At 46.3% G+C, this 16,303-nt stretch overlaps 2 protein-coding genes across 10 annotated transcripts in view; one reads left to right on the top strand and one right to left on the bottom strand.

Annotated features, from left to right (window-relative positions):
- Positions 1 to 10,576, top strand: part of Tbc1d14 (TBC1 domain family member 14) — an 89,229-nt gene extending 78,653 nt beyond the window's left edge. For 8 of the 9 annotated variants that reach the window (XM_035452168.1, XM_027387091.1, XM_027387090.1 and 5 more), the window contains 2 exons: positions 6,537 to 6,795; positions 8,063 to 10,576. In XM_035452168.1, the coding sequence (XP_035308059.1) occupies positions 6,537 to 6,795; positions 8,063 to 8,128 (325 nt within the window). In that variant the 3' untranslated portion in view covers positions 8,129 to 10,576. Of the gene's footprint in view, positions 1 to 1,223; positions 2,707 to 6,536; positions 6,796 to 8,062 lie in introns of those variants that run through there. The other variant, XM_027387092.1, reaches the window with a different exon arrangement.
- Positions 10,577 to 11,595: 1,019 nt separating this feature from the next.
- On the bottom strand, positions 11,596 to 16,241 carry Ccdc96 (coiled-coil domain containing 96). Its single transcript, XM_027387096.2, has one exon. It carries the CDS (start codon positions 16,025 to 16,027, stop codon positions 14,279 to 14,281), a length of 1,749 nt encoding a protein of 582 aa, XP_027242897.1. The 5' UTR covers positions 16,028 to 16,241; the 3' UTR covers positions 11,596 to 14,278.
- Between the last annotated feature and the right edge of the window lie 62 nt (positions 16,242 to 16,303).

Raw genomic sequence — 16,303 nt, 5'->3', positions numbered from 1 at the left:
GGCAGACCCTCCCCGCAGCTAGAAGCCTAGACATCTAGCTGGTCCTATTGAAGCCTTCCACAGGAATTTTAGATTCTAGGCTGGATTCTATTCAATTTTTTTTTTTTCACCTTGGATTAGAAAACACTACATGTTATGTGGTAACCCAGTAACATTAACTTGTGTATACTGGGACAGAGGCTCCATGAAGCAGAACCACCATGACAATATGGAGAATGTTCTGAAATGTTCTGTTGATGATGGTCTACTCTCACTGACTTGGAGTCTGATGATGGCTGACTGTGTCCTGAAAGCCATAGCCTGAAGGGCAGCTTTGTTTGTTCCTGTCCCAGCCAGCAGGGCTGTGAGTCCAGGGTGTCCACAAGGAAAGGAAGCTCTGTGGGGTTTTGTTCTGAGTCCTTTATGTCATGATGTGGTTGATGCCCAAGCCTTCTGAGTACTGTTCTTCCCCGAGGGCCTGCAGGGTGGCTTGTTCCTCATATGATGTTGCTATCTGGAATAAGGGCCAAGTAGGGCACCTGCTGCATGTGCAGTCCCATTACGGGGTTAGGCACACAGGAAGGCTCTAGAAGTGCTGTGCTAAAGTTGAACTAAGTTGAGGGAGTGCCTTCTCCTGATTGTCGTTACTATTTACTAATGGTCTGCAGTAAGTCTTGCTCTTGGTAGGTGCTGATGGTCAGGGGAAGCCTCAATCACTAGAGACTGTGTGTGAAAATACTCATTGCTTTGTCTCTGAAGTTTTCTCACCCAGTGTCACTCTCTAGTGTGCGTGCTATATAGTATGACTCCAGAGCCTTGCTCCTTTTGTGTCCTGCCACCTCCTCAAGCCACATCTACACTTAAAATTACTGGGTCTGCATTCAATTGTGTTCATGTGGCCTACACAGTACACAGTGTGTCGGAGGTGTCCAGCCCCAGGGATTAAGTGACTGTTTGAGCTACCTCCTCTTCTGTATGGCTCCATGGGTGCTCAGAGATGGCTATAGGGTGAGCAGACACCTGGATGCCCTGCTGTCTACCCTTCTCCAACACTGCCTATACACACATAATTCCTCTCAGAGCCTCATGGTTCACTTCTATATCCTCAAGGCCTCCATCCTGGGTTCAAGTCCTGGGCGGGACAAGGATGTTTCTGTTTCCAAGGGTTCCTTTAGGTGCCAGTGGCCTAAAGCCACTTGTCCACTTGTTTTGCTGCACAGACTCCTCCCCTTATTGCCCTGCAGGAGAGAGCTTCATGAAGAAAGCTGGCCAGAGCACTTGTTTAGCCGTGGGCTGTCTGCCTCTCTGCTGTGGACTTGAAGATCAGAGAAATGGCCTGTCAGCTATCTTCATTTCCTATGGAGTTTTGAGTGTTCTGACTATCAAGGCTCTAGATGCTATAGGGGAGCTGATCAGAGGTAGCTTAACTTTCCAAAAGATTTCTCCCTTATATCTAATGGCAGACTTATTTCAGGATGTGAGTGAGTTTTGTAACAATAATATTGAGCTAGTCAAAAGACTTAGCAGAGTGAGATATATATATATATATATATATATATATATATATATATATATATATGATGATGCTTTGAGATGAAGAGCTGTCGCTCTGTGGGGTTTCTCCTTATGGGGAAGGTTCAAGGAAGTGGATGTCGGTGATTTGGGTTTTCATTACATTCTGTACTAAGTTCATTCATGGGTTTCATCTTCTGGCCTATGGATCTGCTCCAGGATACCTTGAGGTTAGGTAACACATTGGGGAGAGAGAGATAGGGAGGGGAGGGGAGAGAGAAAATCCTCCATTGTCCTCTGGAAGCGTGCTGGCTAACTAGCCTTGAGTATGGTAGAGAAAGCTGCAGCAGCACTAGCATACAGCTTGTTTGAGTACAGGGCTTATTGTTACCTCTTAGGTGCTGGACCAGAGAGGATGCTGCTGACTCAGGGTAGGGGCTTGCAACAGAAAGTGCTTTTCTGACTACTCTTAGGATCAGGAATATTTCTGGATTCAGTGTAGGCAAGTCTACACTGGGAGTTAGCTGCCTTAGGCTCATGCGTTCTTAACTTGCACCCCTGTTCTACCTGTTCCTGATTTTCTTAGAAACATGGGGAACCAGGTAGGATAGTAGCTGAGGGTGCTCCTGAACCATCGGTGGGTGAAAGCCTCATTTCTAGGAGTCATCCAGGTTGAGTAAGTTGGACACAGCTAGAAGTTGGTGCCATGGCTTATAGGTTCAAGTCATTAGCCATAGGTTCTCTATGGGCAAGACTGTTAGGTGAAATTTCCCCCACCCTAAGCTGTGATCAGGTTTCTACCATGCTCTTTGTTTTGAATAATGTCATCTGCAAAGTGGAGGTGAGACTGCCTTCTCTTGGGGTTGTATTAAGGAGGCATGCCCCATGGAAGAGCAAGAGTACCTCTGGGTCGCTGTTGGCAGCCTGGGGCTGCTCACATGTAGCCCAGGGTCTCTCTGTAAGGAGGACTGGCTCACTGGGGGGGGGGGGGTCTGTCCTATAGCTTCAGTTGTTTTCATAGCTAACCTAATGATTAGGCTGGGCAAAGCTAGATAAAAAAATTTCTGGGAATAGTGAAGGCTCAGCAGGAAAGATTATCCCTTCTGTCCACATGTGTTAGAGAGAAATGGATGCTCACATTGCTGTCTTGAAAGCCCATGGCACTGGTGCAGCACCACAGAAATGCATTGCTTTGCAATAAAATAGTTGGACTCAGCCCTGAAAGTGTCTTGCTTAATATTTTGTTCAGTATTTGAGGGGCCTGAGGGAGGAAACAAAGAAACATTTCTTCTTGAATTCTGTCCTCCCACTGTGGTGAGAACACCAGAAGGGCCTGGGAAAGCCAAGGGCCTTCACTGTCCACCCTACTCTTGAACATAGTCACTGATTGGGATCAGGATGGAACCTTAAGTCATAGAAGATGTGAATTTGGACTCTAAGATGTGGGAGGGCTATGTGCATATATCAGTCCTCATATTCTATCCTCTTCTGCCGGGCCAGAGCCAACCTGGCATCAGCTCCTGGCCTGTGACTGAGCAAAGTGGCTCACCAGCCTGTGGATGTGCTGCCCAGAGTCCTAGAGTCATTTGCAGCCAAGAGCAGAGGACAGGAGTTTAGTCACAACTGCATACTCTTAGAGAAACCCATACTTTGATGGCTATAGGTGTCCCCTGACCTGAGCAAAAGGGAGCATGTTATTAAGATGGAGTCTGCAAGGCCCTAAAGAAGTGAAGGTATGAAAGGCACGAAAAATAACTCAGTATTAATAACAACAGAGCCCCTCCTTGCCAGCACTGTACTGTCTCTGAGAGAACAGTGGCTGCTCTGGATGACAGATAGGAAAGGGATGCATGAAGTACAATGTGAACATTGACAGGAAAATCTTTGTTAAACTGTGAAGGCACAGGGAGAGGGCCTTCTACAAGCCAGGGGAAAGGTCTCAGAAGAAGCTGGGCATCGCTGCTTATTATACCTTCATGTCTCATGAAGACACCGTATGAGGAAATAGATGTCTTGTTTAAGCCCAAACAAGACAAAACAAAATGCCCCCAAACAAAACAACAAACCAACAGGAAGACTCATCTATCCTGAAGGTCAGAAATGGCCTCCCAAGGAAGTCACCCAGGGCTGAGACTTGGATGAGGAGTCATCTTCTATGAAACAAAAATTTTCTTTAAAAGGCACATAAATATAAAGGTAATATAACATTAAGCCATAGTCATTTGCACTCTTTTATAGAACAAATATAGTTGTTAACAGTGAGGTCAGGTAGACTCTTCTATGTGCAATGCAGGCTGGAGAGCAGTTTGATAGTCTTCACTTTCTGATCCTGGTTGTCTTTTCTTGGCTTGGTGCTTTCTACACAGTCTATATGCACAGCTATGTTGCTGGCACAGAACTTCTCTTTGAACCGACGTCAATACATGTATCACTCGAATGTCAGACTTTCAGCACATAACATGTCTCAAACTCAGAGTATAAAATGACAGTTTCATCCTCTGGGTGGCTCAGCCAGTTACCTGATGTCTTCAGTTTCTCCTTCGCTTCCCCACAACTATCCAGGTCATAGCTCCCCTGCTCCCTCTCTGCTCCATGAGTGCAGCTATCTGGGTCATCTGCCCAGCCTGCATCCCCTCCAGGAGCTGTCGGCCTGCTGCTTCCTTGGACTGAGAATAAAGTCCAGAGCCTATAGAACAGTCTAGCAGGCCTTGTTCATCTGTGTCCTTGTTCTTCCCAGACAGCCTTTTCTCCAGTACCTGGTTTGCTTCATCAACTGGCATGATTCATCATCATGCTGCCCTCAGACATGTAGTTGTCATGAACTCTGCTACAGGTGTGGGGAAATCCTGGAGCTCGTCTCCTGGATGCCTGTTTCCTCTTTAGGTTGGATGGAACTGCCTCTCCTCAGCATTGTGTTCTTCCCTGATCACCCAATGTAGAAGAGCATTCACATTCATTTAGCCCTCTCTGCATGCATAGTGCATACCTACCCTCCTGACAATCCCTTTCTATCCTTAAACCCTATCTGTGTGTGTTTGTCCCTTATGCTCCTGAGCTGTCTGTTCAGCATGTCGTATCTTCATCACCAATGAGTAGCAAGTAGCATACAGCATGCTTCAAAAAATTATGTATGACCTAGGACTCTGAGACTTGACACAGGAGGATGGCAAAATTGAGGCCATTCTGGTCTACTGCTTTCTTTTTAAAGATTCTCAATGGTTAAGTGCACACCCTACTCTTCCAGAGGACCCAAGTTTGGTTCCTAGCACCCACATCTGGTGGTTCACAACCACTTGTAACTCCCAACTCCAAGGGGACCCGTGATGCCTCTGGCTTCCACAGGTACCTATACTCATGTACACATAGTCACACATATATACATATTTTAAAATATTAAAAATATATATTGGTAGAAAAAAAAAGGTGCCTGACCTGAGCTATTTAGTATCAGAAGAGATTCTGATTCCATAGCCATCCTCAGAGAGACATGGCCTTGCTATTCAGTACTGCCCCATACCTGCCTAAAGGAGTTGATGGAGATCCACATGCAAATCTGAATTCAGTAGTTTTATGCTATATGAGAAAAAGAAAGAATCAAGTTACTTTGTGGATTTGGGGTAAAAATGTGGGGGGATCCTTTTTGTTGCTCTTGTTGGCCCCAGCAGTCTTGGTTTTTCGAGACAGGGTTTCTCTGTGGCTTTGGAGGCTGTTCTGGAACTAGCTCTTGTAGACCAGGCTGGTCTTGAACTCACAGAGATCCGCCTGCCTCTGCCTCCCGAGTGCTGGGATTAAAGGCGTGCGCCACCGACGCCCAGTGGCCCCAGCAGTCTTTAAGAAGATGGGAGAAATGGTTCCCATGTGTGTACTGGGGTTTGCGTGTGGGAGATGTGGGCTAGGTTTCTGCACTTTCATTTTTAGTTATTTTTATACAGAGTGCTGCTTTATAACCCAGGCAGGCCTAAACTCGCTATCCTCCTGCCTCGGACTCTCCAGGACTGGGGTTACAATACCCAAACATCTCACTTTTTAGTACTAAACAGACTTCTAGCTCTGGACATTCTTGATGACATAGGCCCAATCCAGGTTACAAGTGCTTGACCCCAGGATACAGGTATTATTTCAGCACAGTTGTTAGGTAGTTTGGATTGTGCTTATCATTTGTATGTGAGTGCATGTGTATGTACAAGCCAGAGTGACATACACCTATATCAGCTCCAGGGGTCATTACTCAGAAGCCATTCAACTTATTTTTAAGTACAGGGTTTCTCATTGTCCTGGAGTTATCAAGTAGGCTGGCCAGGGCTGGCCAGACTGCCCAGTGAGCCCTAAGGATTTGCCTTTGCCACACAAACTCTGAGATTACAAGTGCATGCCTTTGTACCTGGGTGCTGTGTGTCAAATTCAGGTTCTCATGTTACCACTGAGTTATCTCACGAGCTCTCAATTGTATTTTTAAGAGAATACCTTTCATCTGATGGTTTGCATTATTAAAGTATAAGGTCAGTTTTTAATAATCTACAGTCAGATTTATCGAGAAAGCCAGGCATAGTGGCATACACCTATATCCCATCATTCAGGTTATAATGAATTCCAAGCCAGCATAGTCTGCTACATAACTTGATTCTGCCCTTAAAAACCAAACAGTGACAACAGAAAAATTTATACCTTGCTGCATTGCTGACCCCCTACAAGGAGAATAACGAATAGTACTCTGATCTCTCTGTTCTCATTCCCTAGCTGACTCCAAGCTCTACTGAGGTATAAAGCCTGTCTTATTAGATCTAGTATGCTGCACCTGTCTCATCGAGCACAGAATGTGATTGATAGACATCTGCTCCAAGTAGGAATTATCCAATATCTGTGATTCAGAAGCTGTGTAGTGTTTGATAACACATTGATGCTGACAGTGCTGTTTTGTGTGAAATGTAAATTGGCCTTCAGAGTGAATGCAGGCCAGTGTTGTCCACAGTGTGTAAAAGTCAGGGGCCCAGGGTGTTGTGCATGCCTTATGCCATCCCAAACCTAAAAGCTCCATCTCTCCCCAGGATTTTCACCTTGTACAGTAAGTCCCTGCCCTTGGACCTCGCCTGCCGAATCTGGGATGTGTTCTGTCGAGATGGGGAGGAATTTCTCTTCCGAACAGCTCTGGGCATCCTGAAGCTATTTGAGGATATCCTGACGAGGATGGACTTCATCCACAGTGCCCAATTTCTGACAAGACTGCCTGAGGACCTGCCAGCAGATGAGGTGTTTGCAGCCATCTCCACAGTCCAGATGCAGAGCCGGAACAAGAAATGGGCACAGGTAAGTGGGTATGTGGCACAGCTGTGAGACTGAAGCAATGCGCCACCTAATGAGCCTTTTAAAAAGAGGGCTGTCTTTGGAAATGGTGTTCAGTCTGAAGGTACATGGCCTGGCTCATGTCTGGGTTTCTGACAGCTGGAGGAATATGTGTAGGAAGGACCCCCCCCCCCAATTCTGTATTGTCAGCACTTCTAGGTCATCTCTGTAGGACTCCACCAGAAAGGTCACCTCTTCCCTAACTTTTTTTTTTTTTTACATTTATTGTTTTCTGTGTGTATGAGAGAGGGGCAGTGCATGTGCCACAATGAGAGTATATAGGTCAGCAGACAACTCTTGGAAATTGGTTCTCTTCTCCCACTATGTGAGTCCCAGTATTGAGTGCAGATCTTTGGGCTTGATGGCAAGTACTTTTACCCACTGAGCTGTATCAACAGCCTGAGGCATTTCTTGAGGTGATGAAAATGCTTTAAAGTTGGCTTTTGGTGAGGTTGATTTGCATGCTTTATGTGGGTGAATTGCCTATGTATTATAGTTCAACAAAGCAATTAAAAAAGTATACTCAGTTTACATGAGAGCAGAACTGACTGTGCTATCATCAGGGATCCAGGGACAGAGGAGAAAGAAAAGTATGAATAGAAACATGGCCCTGGCTCTAAAGTTACTGAGAATTTCAAGATGAGCCTGAAGCTAAGGAGAGTCCCTTTGAAAGCTGGGTGGGGCCTGTGTGAAGATTTTTGTAATCTTCTAGCCTATTGCTTATAGTGGCTTTTGAATCCACATGGAAAGGTAGGTTGAAGAGGATGACAGCCTGGCTTCATAGAGTGCTCTGCTTGGCGTGCAGTGAGTGTTCGGGAATGTAGCCTTTGGTTATCACTACTGCCTAAAGGTGGGGTGCTCCTTAAAGTGTCAACCAGGAGCTGGGAGAGCACAGGAGAGAATGTTACTGAGATAATTTTTTTCCGAGATGAAGGGTATGTTTTAAATCTCCCTACCAAGGAAAAGCCACATCACACCTCTGTCTGGCCAACTTCCTGATGAAAAGGATCAGCTATATCAGCAACATGGAGGAAGGCAACTTGTTAGTGCCCTTCGGGGAAACCTGGGCTTCAGTGCTGTGTTCAGGGGCTAGCCAGCCACCCAGAGAACAGGCATGTAGGGGGGTGGCGTAGGAGTGTTAGATGATTGCTGTTTTTCTACTGTTTTTGTGAGATTCTCAGGTCAGCGTGGCTTGTGGATCTAACCATAACTGTCTTCTCTGTGATTCTAGGTGCTGTCTGCGCTGCAGAAAGACAGCCGGGATATGGAAAAAGGAAGCCCTTCACTCAGACACTGAGGCTCAGGGGTAACTCCTACTTGGCATTGAAGCAGAGCTCCACATGGCACCTGTGTGCTTTCAGACTAAAGCCTGGGAAGAACAGGGGCTCTTTCCATGTTGGATTTCTAATGCTGAAGTTGGCCTTAAAACAAAACAGCTCTTAAAGAATTACATCCAGGCTTAGCCTTAAGCAGCTCAGTGAACCTATGCACTGGCATTGGTCATGGCTAGCCACTGCATTTTCCACATGGGCTCAAGAAAGGGCAGGCTGTCTCCTTGCTCCTTTATTCCAGCAGCAGTTAATTAAATTATGATGCTATTATGCCAACTACTGGAAGGTACATTACAATCTTTCTTAGCCAAGATGCATGAGAAATATTATTAGGAGACCTCAGAGATGTTATTGGTTCATATGTTGGATAAGAAAGGAATTACTTATTTAGTTACTGAGATAATTTTTTTCCGAGATGAAGGGTATGTTTTAAATCTCCCTACCAAGGAAAAGTGTAAGAAAGATGGACCCTTAGGGTAGGGTAGTTGCTGGTGAATGTTCATAGGCTCCTAAAAATTCTCCTGACTTTGTGTTGACATTTGACTCAGTTGCCTTGACACATGATAGCAGGAAGACTGATTCACATTAGGATCCCACTCTCCAAAGTAGCACTCACTGCATTTTGGAGTCATGGTTGTTGGAGCAGGGGAACCACATGCTGGGAAGGGATAGAGATGGGCCTTGTAAAGAAAGGGGTAGGAAGAGACTGCAAAATTTACTCCTCTCTTACCTGCTTGTTTCTGAGCAGCTGGGCATGGAAGCCTCTGAAAACACCATTTCTTTGGGCAATGGTTTCCTTGTTTTAACTGAGTCCCTTTTTGCCTTTGTCACCTGAGTAGCTGGACCTCTTCTAAGTGCCAGTGATTCTCTCCTGTCTCCATCTGTTTTTATAAAATAAGCTTCACACACTGCTGTGAGGAGCAACGAGTAAGGCAGTCTTCCAGATTCTTAGTGTCATCGGCCCTTCTCCATTCCAGCTGATTTCTCTCAGCTCATTAGTGAGGTTCTTATTGTTGTACCTTTTCTTTGACTTGAGAACTTTGTATAAGTAATTTGATTGTCCAAATTCACAGAAATGAGTAATTTTTGCATAGAATAATACAAAGGGCGTCCAGTAGCTGTGGAAATTACCTCCTGATAATCCACTGGCATCCTTATTTCTGGGGGTACAGGTAGGCCAGGGTTGAGAACATTTTCCAGCAAATGCCTGTGTGATCTTCACAGCCCTCTGCAACCAAACCTGCTACCCCCAGAAATCATCCTCTCCATTGTTCTAGTTTCTGACAGCCATTGGGAAGCCCTCAACTGACATGTTACAGGGAGACTTGGGTCAGCCTGATGACAATATGTTTGCATGGGTTTCCTTCATCTGCTGTGCTTGTTTGTGATAGTCCAGTGCATCAGCAGGCTGTCATATTCATGCCATTCACCATGCTACCACTTTTCTTTTTTTCCTGGAGTCTCATTTGTAGTCCCACAGCTTTTCCAGGGAGGCTACAGAGCACCCTCCATATAGCTCTCTGCCTTAGTGTGAAAGGCTGATGTCTGACCTCTTGGAGGAGGATGTCTTCACCAGTCATCCAGTGGCCTCCAGATCCAGCCATTCTTGACATCAGTTCCTGAATGTAGCCCAGGCCCAGCTGGCCTGTAAGAAGCGGACTACCCAACCCTGTCTGCTGTCATTCCTTGCAGATGTACTTAGTTTTTTTCCATGACATGGGCATCTGTTCTCTCAAGATGTATATATTTTCTTACTGTACATAAAGACATTCCTTAAGTCATACAGAATGTGTTGTGACAAGGGGACTTGGGCACCTTGTTGTGAATGCCATTGTGGAATTCTCTGTGTGTTCACAACCCAGCTCTTAACTTTTCTTGTTTGACATAAATCTGTGAGCTTGCATGAAGTTCTCAAACAAGACTCCATGCCAGCCAAGCACTGACTGATCTCCAAACAGGGTTTTCATAGTCTGTTTGTGTGAGCCTGATGTGCCCTCCTTAGAGGCTATATAGTTCCAAGTTCGTCTACTCTGAGGGCATCTCTCATACTCTTTCCTGTTTGGGCAAACTGGAAACAGACCCTGCAGAAGTCTGCACCTCCCACCTCACTTGCTGTTGACTTTCAGTCCCAAACTTGAGGGTGCTGGGCAGCTCTCACTCTAAAGGGAGCTTGCAGGAGAGGCTTCCTGTCACCTTGGGAGCAGTGCTCACTTCAAAGGTACTTCTAACTGTTCAGTTTGTGACTATTTTTAAACAGTTTGCCAATAGGAAACTCCTGATAACACTTGCTACATATCATGTTTTAATTGCTTGTACAGTTAACCTTTAATTTTATTTAGTAAAGTGTATCAAACTAGGACTTTTTGAATTGTAAATATGTGGTTTTATTAAAATAAAGTCATGTAAAATTGTTACTTATGTTCATTGTGTACTTTGGTTTAAAGCTGACATTCTTGCTTTGAAGTGTAGCAGAAAGTATTTTAACTCAGGACTTGGTAGACACAAAGCAAGGCAGTTACTTTCCTCAGGGAATACCAGAGTTCAGATGTCCTCTTCAAGTTGCTGGGGATCCCAGCTGTGCTGTACTCCCTGAAGTCTGTTGCCTTGACCTCCCCCACTGTAAGTCTGAGATCCCATGAGAGCAGACAACCACATTTGTTTACTCTGTGCTAGCTGCTGAGCCAAGGCTCTTCACACTCTGGAGCTTTTCCAGAGCCTGTAAACCTGGGGGCACAGGGGGGGCGAGTTCCTTCCTGTGAGCCACTTTAGGAAAGTGGCTGTGTATGTAGTGAGGTCCATAAGCTACTTGGAACCAGACAGGACAAATGCTTGTATAGGTCACTCTTTCAGTCCCCCACTGCTATCACCTCCAAGCTGCCCAAGACTGCTGGGAGATTGCCCAATGTGTTACAGTCTCCAGCAGGAACAGATGCAGTGCTTGCCTTCCCCTCTAAACCAATGGCTTCATTCTCTGAGCCACTATTGTTTGCAGGCAGTGAGGTGAGGTGATAGACTCTGGGATTGCTGAGGGCTGGCTGCCTGCTCCAGCCACACCAGACTCTGGACCAAATATTCTACATGGATTATTTATTTCTATAGCAGTCCCATGTAAAAGACTCCTTGTTCCCATTCCAAGAATATGATACAAATGCTTGCTTCAGCTCCTGCAGCAGATACAGAGCTGGTATCCATACTACCTCTTAGAGAAGTGATGGCTCCTGCATGCCTTTTGGAGAGATCATGCTTGGTTTGGACCTTTTGGAACCCAAACACAGGGCTGGTTGTGGCGTAGATTTCTCATTCCTTTCAATACTTCTAGTGTGCATTGCTGGATGCCTTCAATGTGGGCCAGCAGTTAAGAAACCCTGCCCATCATGAGCCTGTCTGAAGAGGGAACTGTTGTGCTCATGTCTAGCAGCAGGAGGAAGGTGACATAGCTGAACCTTGAGCAAAGCTTTCAGGTGGACAAGAGCGAGCAAGGGCCTGCCCAGCAGAGGGCAGCCTTAGAGCCTAAGACCAGTTCTTAAAGGGACCTCATCAAAACCTGGAAGTGCCTAAATATGTATGAAATATTTGATGTTATTCAGGCTTGCTGAATTACATGGGACATGGCCATTACATAGTATGTATGTATCTCTTCTGTCAGCACTGCCAGCAACTGCCCACTGGTAGCTCATTCTGGAATGATGTACTGCTCTCCTTAAATCAACCAACAAAGCCTCCCTTCCCCCAGGATTCCTTTTAATTTTATCATCCAAAGAAAGGCACCCTTTTTTTTCAAATGCTTTTACATTTTGTGAATCAGTACAGTGAGTCTCAGACATTTAAGTCAGCAGCATCATAGTTTGGGCATTCCCATATCTTTTAGGTATACCTAATTCCTTCTTGACAGTATTTGAACAAAATGTTAAAGTTGAAATTGGTAATACTAGTATTTGGGATCAGTTGGCCTATATAGTGAGACCCTATCTAAAGTTTTTTAAAAATTAGGGAGTATAATTTTATTGAGCAGGGGCAGTGCTGGTGGTGCATGCCTTTATTCCCACCACTTGGGAGGCAGAGGCAGACACAGACAGATCTCTGAGTTTGAGGTCAACCTGGTCTACAGAACTAGTTCCAGAAGAGCCAGGGCTACACAGAGAAACCCTCCCTTGAAAAACAAAACAAAACCAAATATAATTAGTGCAATTTTATTAAAATGTGCACATATTTTGTCATTATTTAAATAAGGATATTTTGAAGGGACATGGACTGGTCACTGCACAGCTCATGTGCTCCAAGGTGCTTTCCTTTCATAGTATCCGTGTCACTTGCACTCTGGAACTTTCTGAGGTTAAATACATAAGCAGTACTTAGCTGGAAGGCACTGACTCTGCTATTTTATGGACAGGTAGCGAATACCAGTGTCAAAATCTTAAATTTTTATCTGCAGATGAACTTACACAAACCTATTTCTACTTACATAATCTAGATTGTAGCAAGTCCAATTCTTTAGGCTGTCCCTGAGTAGGTGGCTATGTTACAGCCTTCCTTTGCTATTGAAAGGGACACTTTTCATGCATGTACACTTAAAATATCAGGCAGAATGTGTTCAGTGTCTACATTTACAGGCCCTTAACTACTTGATGAAATTTCATGATCAAGCACTCATCATGAATCTAATTAGAACCACATGGGAAGTAATCAAAAATGAAGGGTGTCTTGTAATTAGTTGTAATCCCTCCAGCATGAGGTGCTGTGATTGAGGACCTACTGGTGACTTACTATATAATAGGACACATTTGCAACTTAGGGCATGCTAACTTTAGTGCCCTGCATGACCCACTGCTCACTTTGTTCAAGGTTCACGAGGGAGCATTCAGTAGCTGATGGGGAGAAATCAGCTGAATGAATCAAAACACTGAAGGACACCATTACAATGAAAAACATTCTTGTCACTTCTAGTACTAATGCCAGTTTCACTTGGGAGCATCCCCAACTACAGAATCCTGCCTGGGGCCCTCTGCTGTTGGAGTCACTAAGACGACATTTCCAGTTGCAGCAATTTACTGCTTTGCTACAGTCTTGATGGACAGGGTAGAGGGAAAATCAAAATTGCAGCAACTAAGGGGAGGAAGTAGATGGGAGAAATCAATTTTTGAGCTATTCTCAGTTATGCATTTGAATGGTCTTATGTAAAGTGTGTTCTAGCCATGGAAGTCAGAAAAGGGATTTTAACTTTCATTGACTTCAAAGCCAATATACTTTAGCAAACAAAATTGTGTCATCTAAAGGAAGTAGGGTTATGTAGTGCCAACAGCCAGATTGCTGATGCAGGTTATGGCTCAGAAGGTAAGAAAGAGTGTTTGTTTGAAAGCATGAGAATCTGAATTCAAATCCCCAGCACCCATATAAAAAGCCAGACTTGGCCTTGCATTTCAATAACCCCTGTGTTGGGCAACAGAGACAGGCAGATCCTAAGATTGTCATGCCAGCTGGGCAGTCTAAACCAAACTGCAAGATCCTGGTTGAGTAAGAGACCCTGTCTCAAAAAATCAAGGTGAAGAGCAAGAAATACTGGTATGTTCTGGCCTCCACATGCCCACAAACACCCACAGATGAGATGAAGAGAGATGAAGAGAATTTGGGAGCTAATTGAGACAGTGATTCAAGATTATACAATTTAATTAGTACAAAGATGACTGAGTGATCAGACCAATGCACAGGGATTTTCTGTACTTTGGCTACTGGTTAAACAAGGAACAGTTCTAACACTCTTCTAGACTATGGGACTGCTTGGCTAGGAAGGCTTTTCATCATTAGTCGGTTTAACCACCTCTCCTCTCCTCTCCTCTCCTCTCCTCGCCTCTCTCTCTCTCTTCTCTCTCTTCTCTCTCTCTCTCTCTCTCTCTCTCTCTCTCTCTCTCTCTCTCTCTCTCTCTCTCTCTCCATATATTTTACTTAACCTCATGTAGAACTACTACTAACTGATGTGTTCAGGAGGAATTTGGAAGCTGGAAATGACAAAAAAAAGTTGCATCCCAAGTCATATAGAATGAAAATGGGAGGGCAGAAGAGAGTGGGGGACAAAGTTTCTAGAGTTTTGGAGGTTTTGCCAGCTGTCCTGTCAACGACTGTCAAGAGGGGAGGAACATTTTGGCCTCCCTGATCTTTTGCTTCACCCCTTTGCAGGACAAGGTGAGCCCTGCATGATGGCGCTTCAGGGATTCCAGGCGCTTGTTGAGAAATTCTGTCTTATCCACCTTTTCTTCTAAGTCTCGGAGGAGTGATTCCTTACCCAGAAGCCCACTTTTCTGATTCAGTTTGATGTTGTCAATTCGCAAGCTGTCTCGGGTTTGCTTCGTCTTTGTCAATAGATCTCTTCCCAGAGCCACCTGGGCTTCAATTTCCAAAAGTTGTGCCTTTTTGCATGAGTTCTCCATGTCTATGAAAGACAGCTTTTCCTTCACGTGGGTTATAATCTGCACGTTGCTGGTCACCTTATTGCGCAGTTTTAGAAGTTCCTCATTTCGTTCCTCGACTTTCTCGTTGAAGGTCTGGTTCTCAATTTTGAGCTGTTCAAAGTCGATGAGGAGCAGCCCCTCAGCCAAATCTTCCTGGGCCTTCATCCTAGTTTCAAAGTGTACCAGGCTCTGCTTCAGCTGCACGTTCTCGAGACGCAATGCGCTCATCTCCTTCTCTTTTTTATCCTCCAGCGCCTGGATCTGTTCCACCTCTCTCAGAGCCGCTTGGCGTCCACCGCGCATGCGGCAGCTGCCCATTACCTGCATCACCACCTGCTTCTTGAGGGCCTGGAAGCGCCGCCACTCTTTCTCCACCCTGGCCTGCTTCTCCTGGCACTGATGCTTCATCTCACGCACCTCCTGACGGTACCACTGTAGGTCGTCCGCCTCTTGTTTTTTCAGTTCCTCCAGCATGGCCAGATAACGCAAGTATGCTTGCTCTTTCTCGGGAGAATCTGGTTCCGCACTCTTGTCCACAGGTTCAGCTGCTTCCAGGCCCTTCTTTCGTAGCGTCTCGGAGATCTTCTGCTGTAGGTACATATTGTAGCGCTGGTACCGGTTCCGCTCCAACAGCAGGGTGTGGTACTGGTTCACTAGCTCACCGCGCAGCTGCTCCTCTTGCAGCTTCCGAACATCTGCAGACCACTCAAAGTCTTCGAAGTCCTCATTGTCTTCCTCTTCCATGTCCTCATCCTCTTTGCTTTTCTTGTGTTGTTCTCGACCTGTCGCCCGGATCTCCTCGCTACCTCGCTTCTGCTCTGACTCCTTTGCTTTCTCTTTCTCAGCCTGTGGGGCTGGAGCAGCCGCCTCCTCGACGATCGTGGTCAGTGGCAGGGAGGGCCGGAACCGTGACTCCTTGCTCTTCACCTTCTTCACCTTGTCCTGCTTCTCCCGCCCGGCGGGTTCCTCATCCTCGTCCTCGTCCTCGTCTTCATCCTCGTCTTCGTCTTCGTCCCCCTCCTGGAACTCCCGCTCGGTCTCGGGATGCGGCTCTGACAGACTTTCTGGCTCTCGGGACACGGCCTCGCTCGCAGCCTCTGCTGTCTCGCTCGCAGCCGTAGCGGCCTCCAGACTTTCCTCGACATGAGCGTCATCACTCCCCTCCAAAACCTCTGCTTCAGTGTCGTCCGCAACAGGTTGGGTCTCCGCCTCAGACTCTGGCTCTGGCTCCGGCTCCGGCTCCGGCTCCGGCTCCGGCTCCGGCTCCGGCTCCGGCTCCGGCCCGGGCTCTGGCTCCGGCTCCGCAGGGTCGGCCGGGGTCTGAGGTTCAGGTTCGGAGCTGACCTTGGTCTCGGACGACTGCCTGGTCGGGGCTTCCTCAGTTCCTCCTTCGCCCTCGGTATCCCCGTCGTGGCTGTCCATGCTCGACCCGCAGTCTCAGGTCTGAGGACCGCGGCCGCCTGCTGTTAGGTTTCCCGGGGCAACCAGGGCGCGCGCGGTGGGCCCCGCGATTGGTCGTCCGCCTTCCTTTTCTCTCCGCCTCCCAGCAATATTAAGCCAATGAAGGACAACGAACAGGTGAATGTAAGCGCTGATTGGACACTGTCTCTTGAGAGGTGTGGCGCAGCAGACCGGCTTCCGGTCTGCGCCTTGCCGGCTGTCAGGTTTGGGGCGGGGCCTTACGGCTTCGTGAGTCCA

The sequence above is a fragment of the Cricetulus griseus genome (genome assembly GCF_003668045.3).
Source record: "Cricetulus griseus strain 17A/GY chromosome 1 unlocalized genomic scaffold, alternate assembly CriGri-PICRH-1.0 chr1_1, whole genome shotgun sequence".
NCBI classification, from domain to species: domain Eukaryota; kingdom Metazoa; phylum Chordata; class Mammalia; order Rodentia; family Cricetidae; genus Cricetulus; species Cricetulus griseus.
The sequence above is the reverse complement of the archived record's forward strand: the minus strand, read 5'-3'. Positions and strand labels throughout refer to the sequence as shown.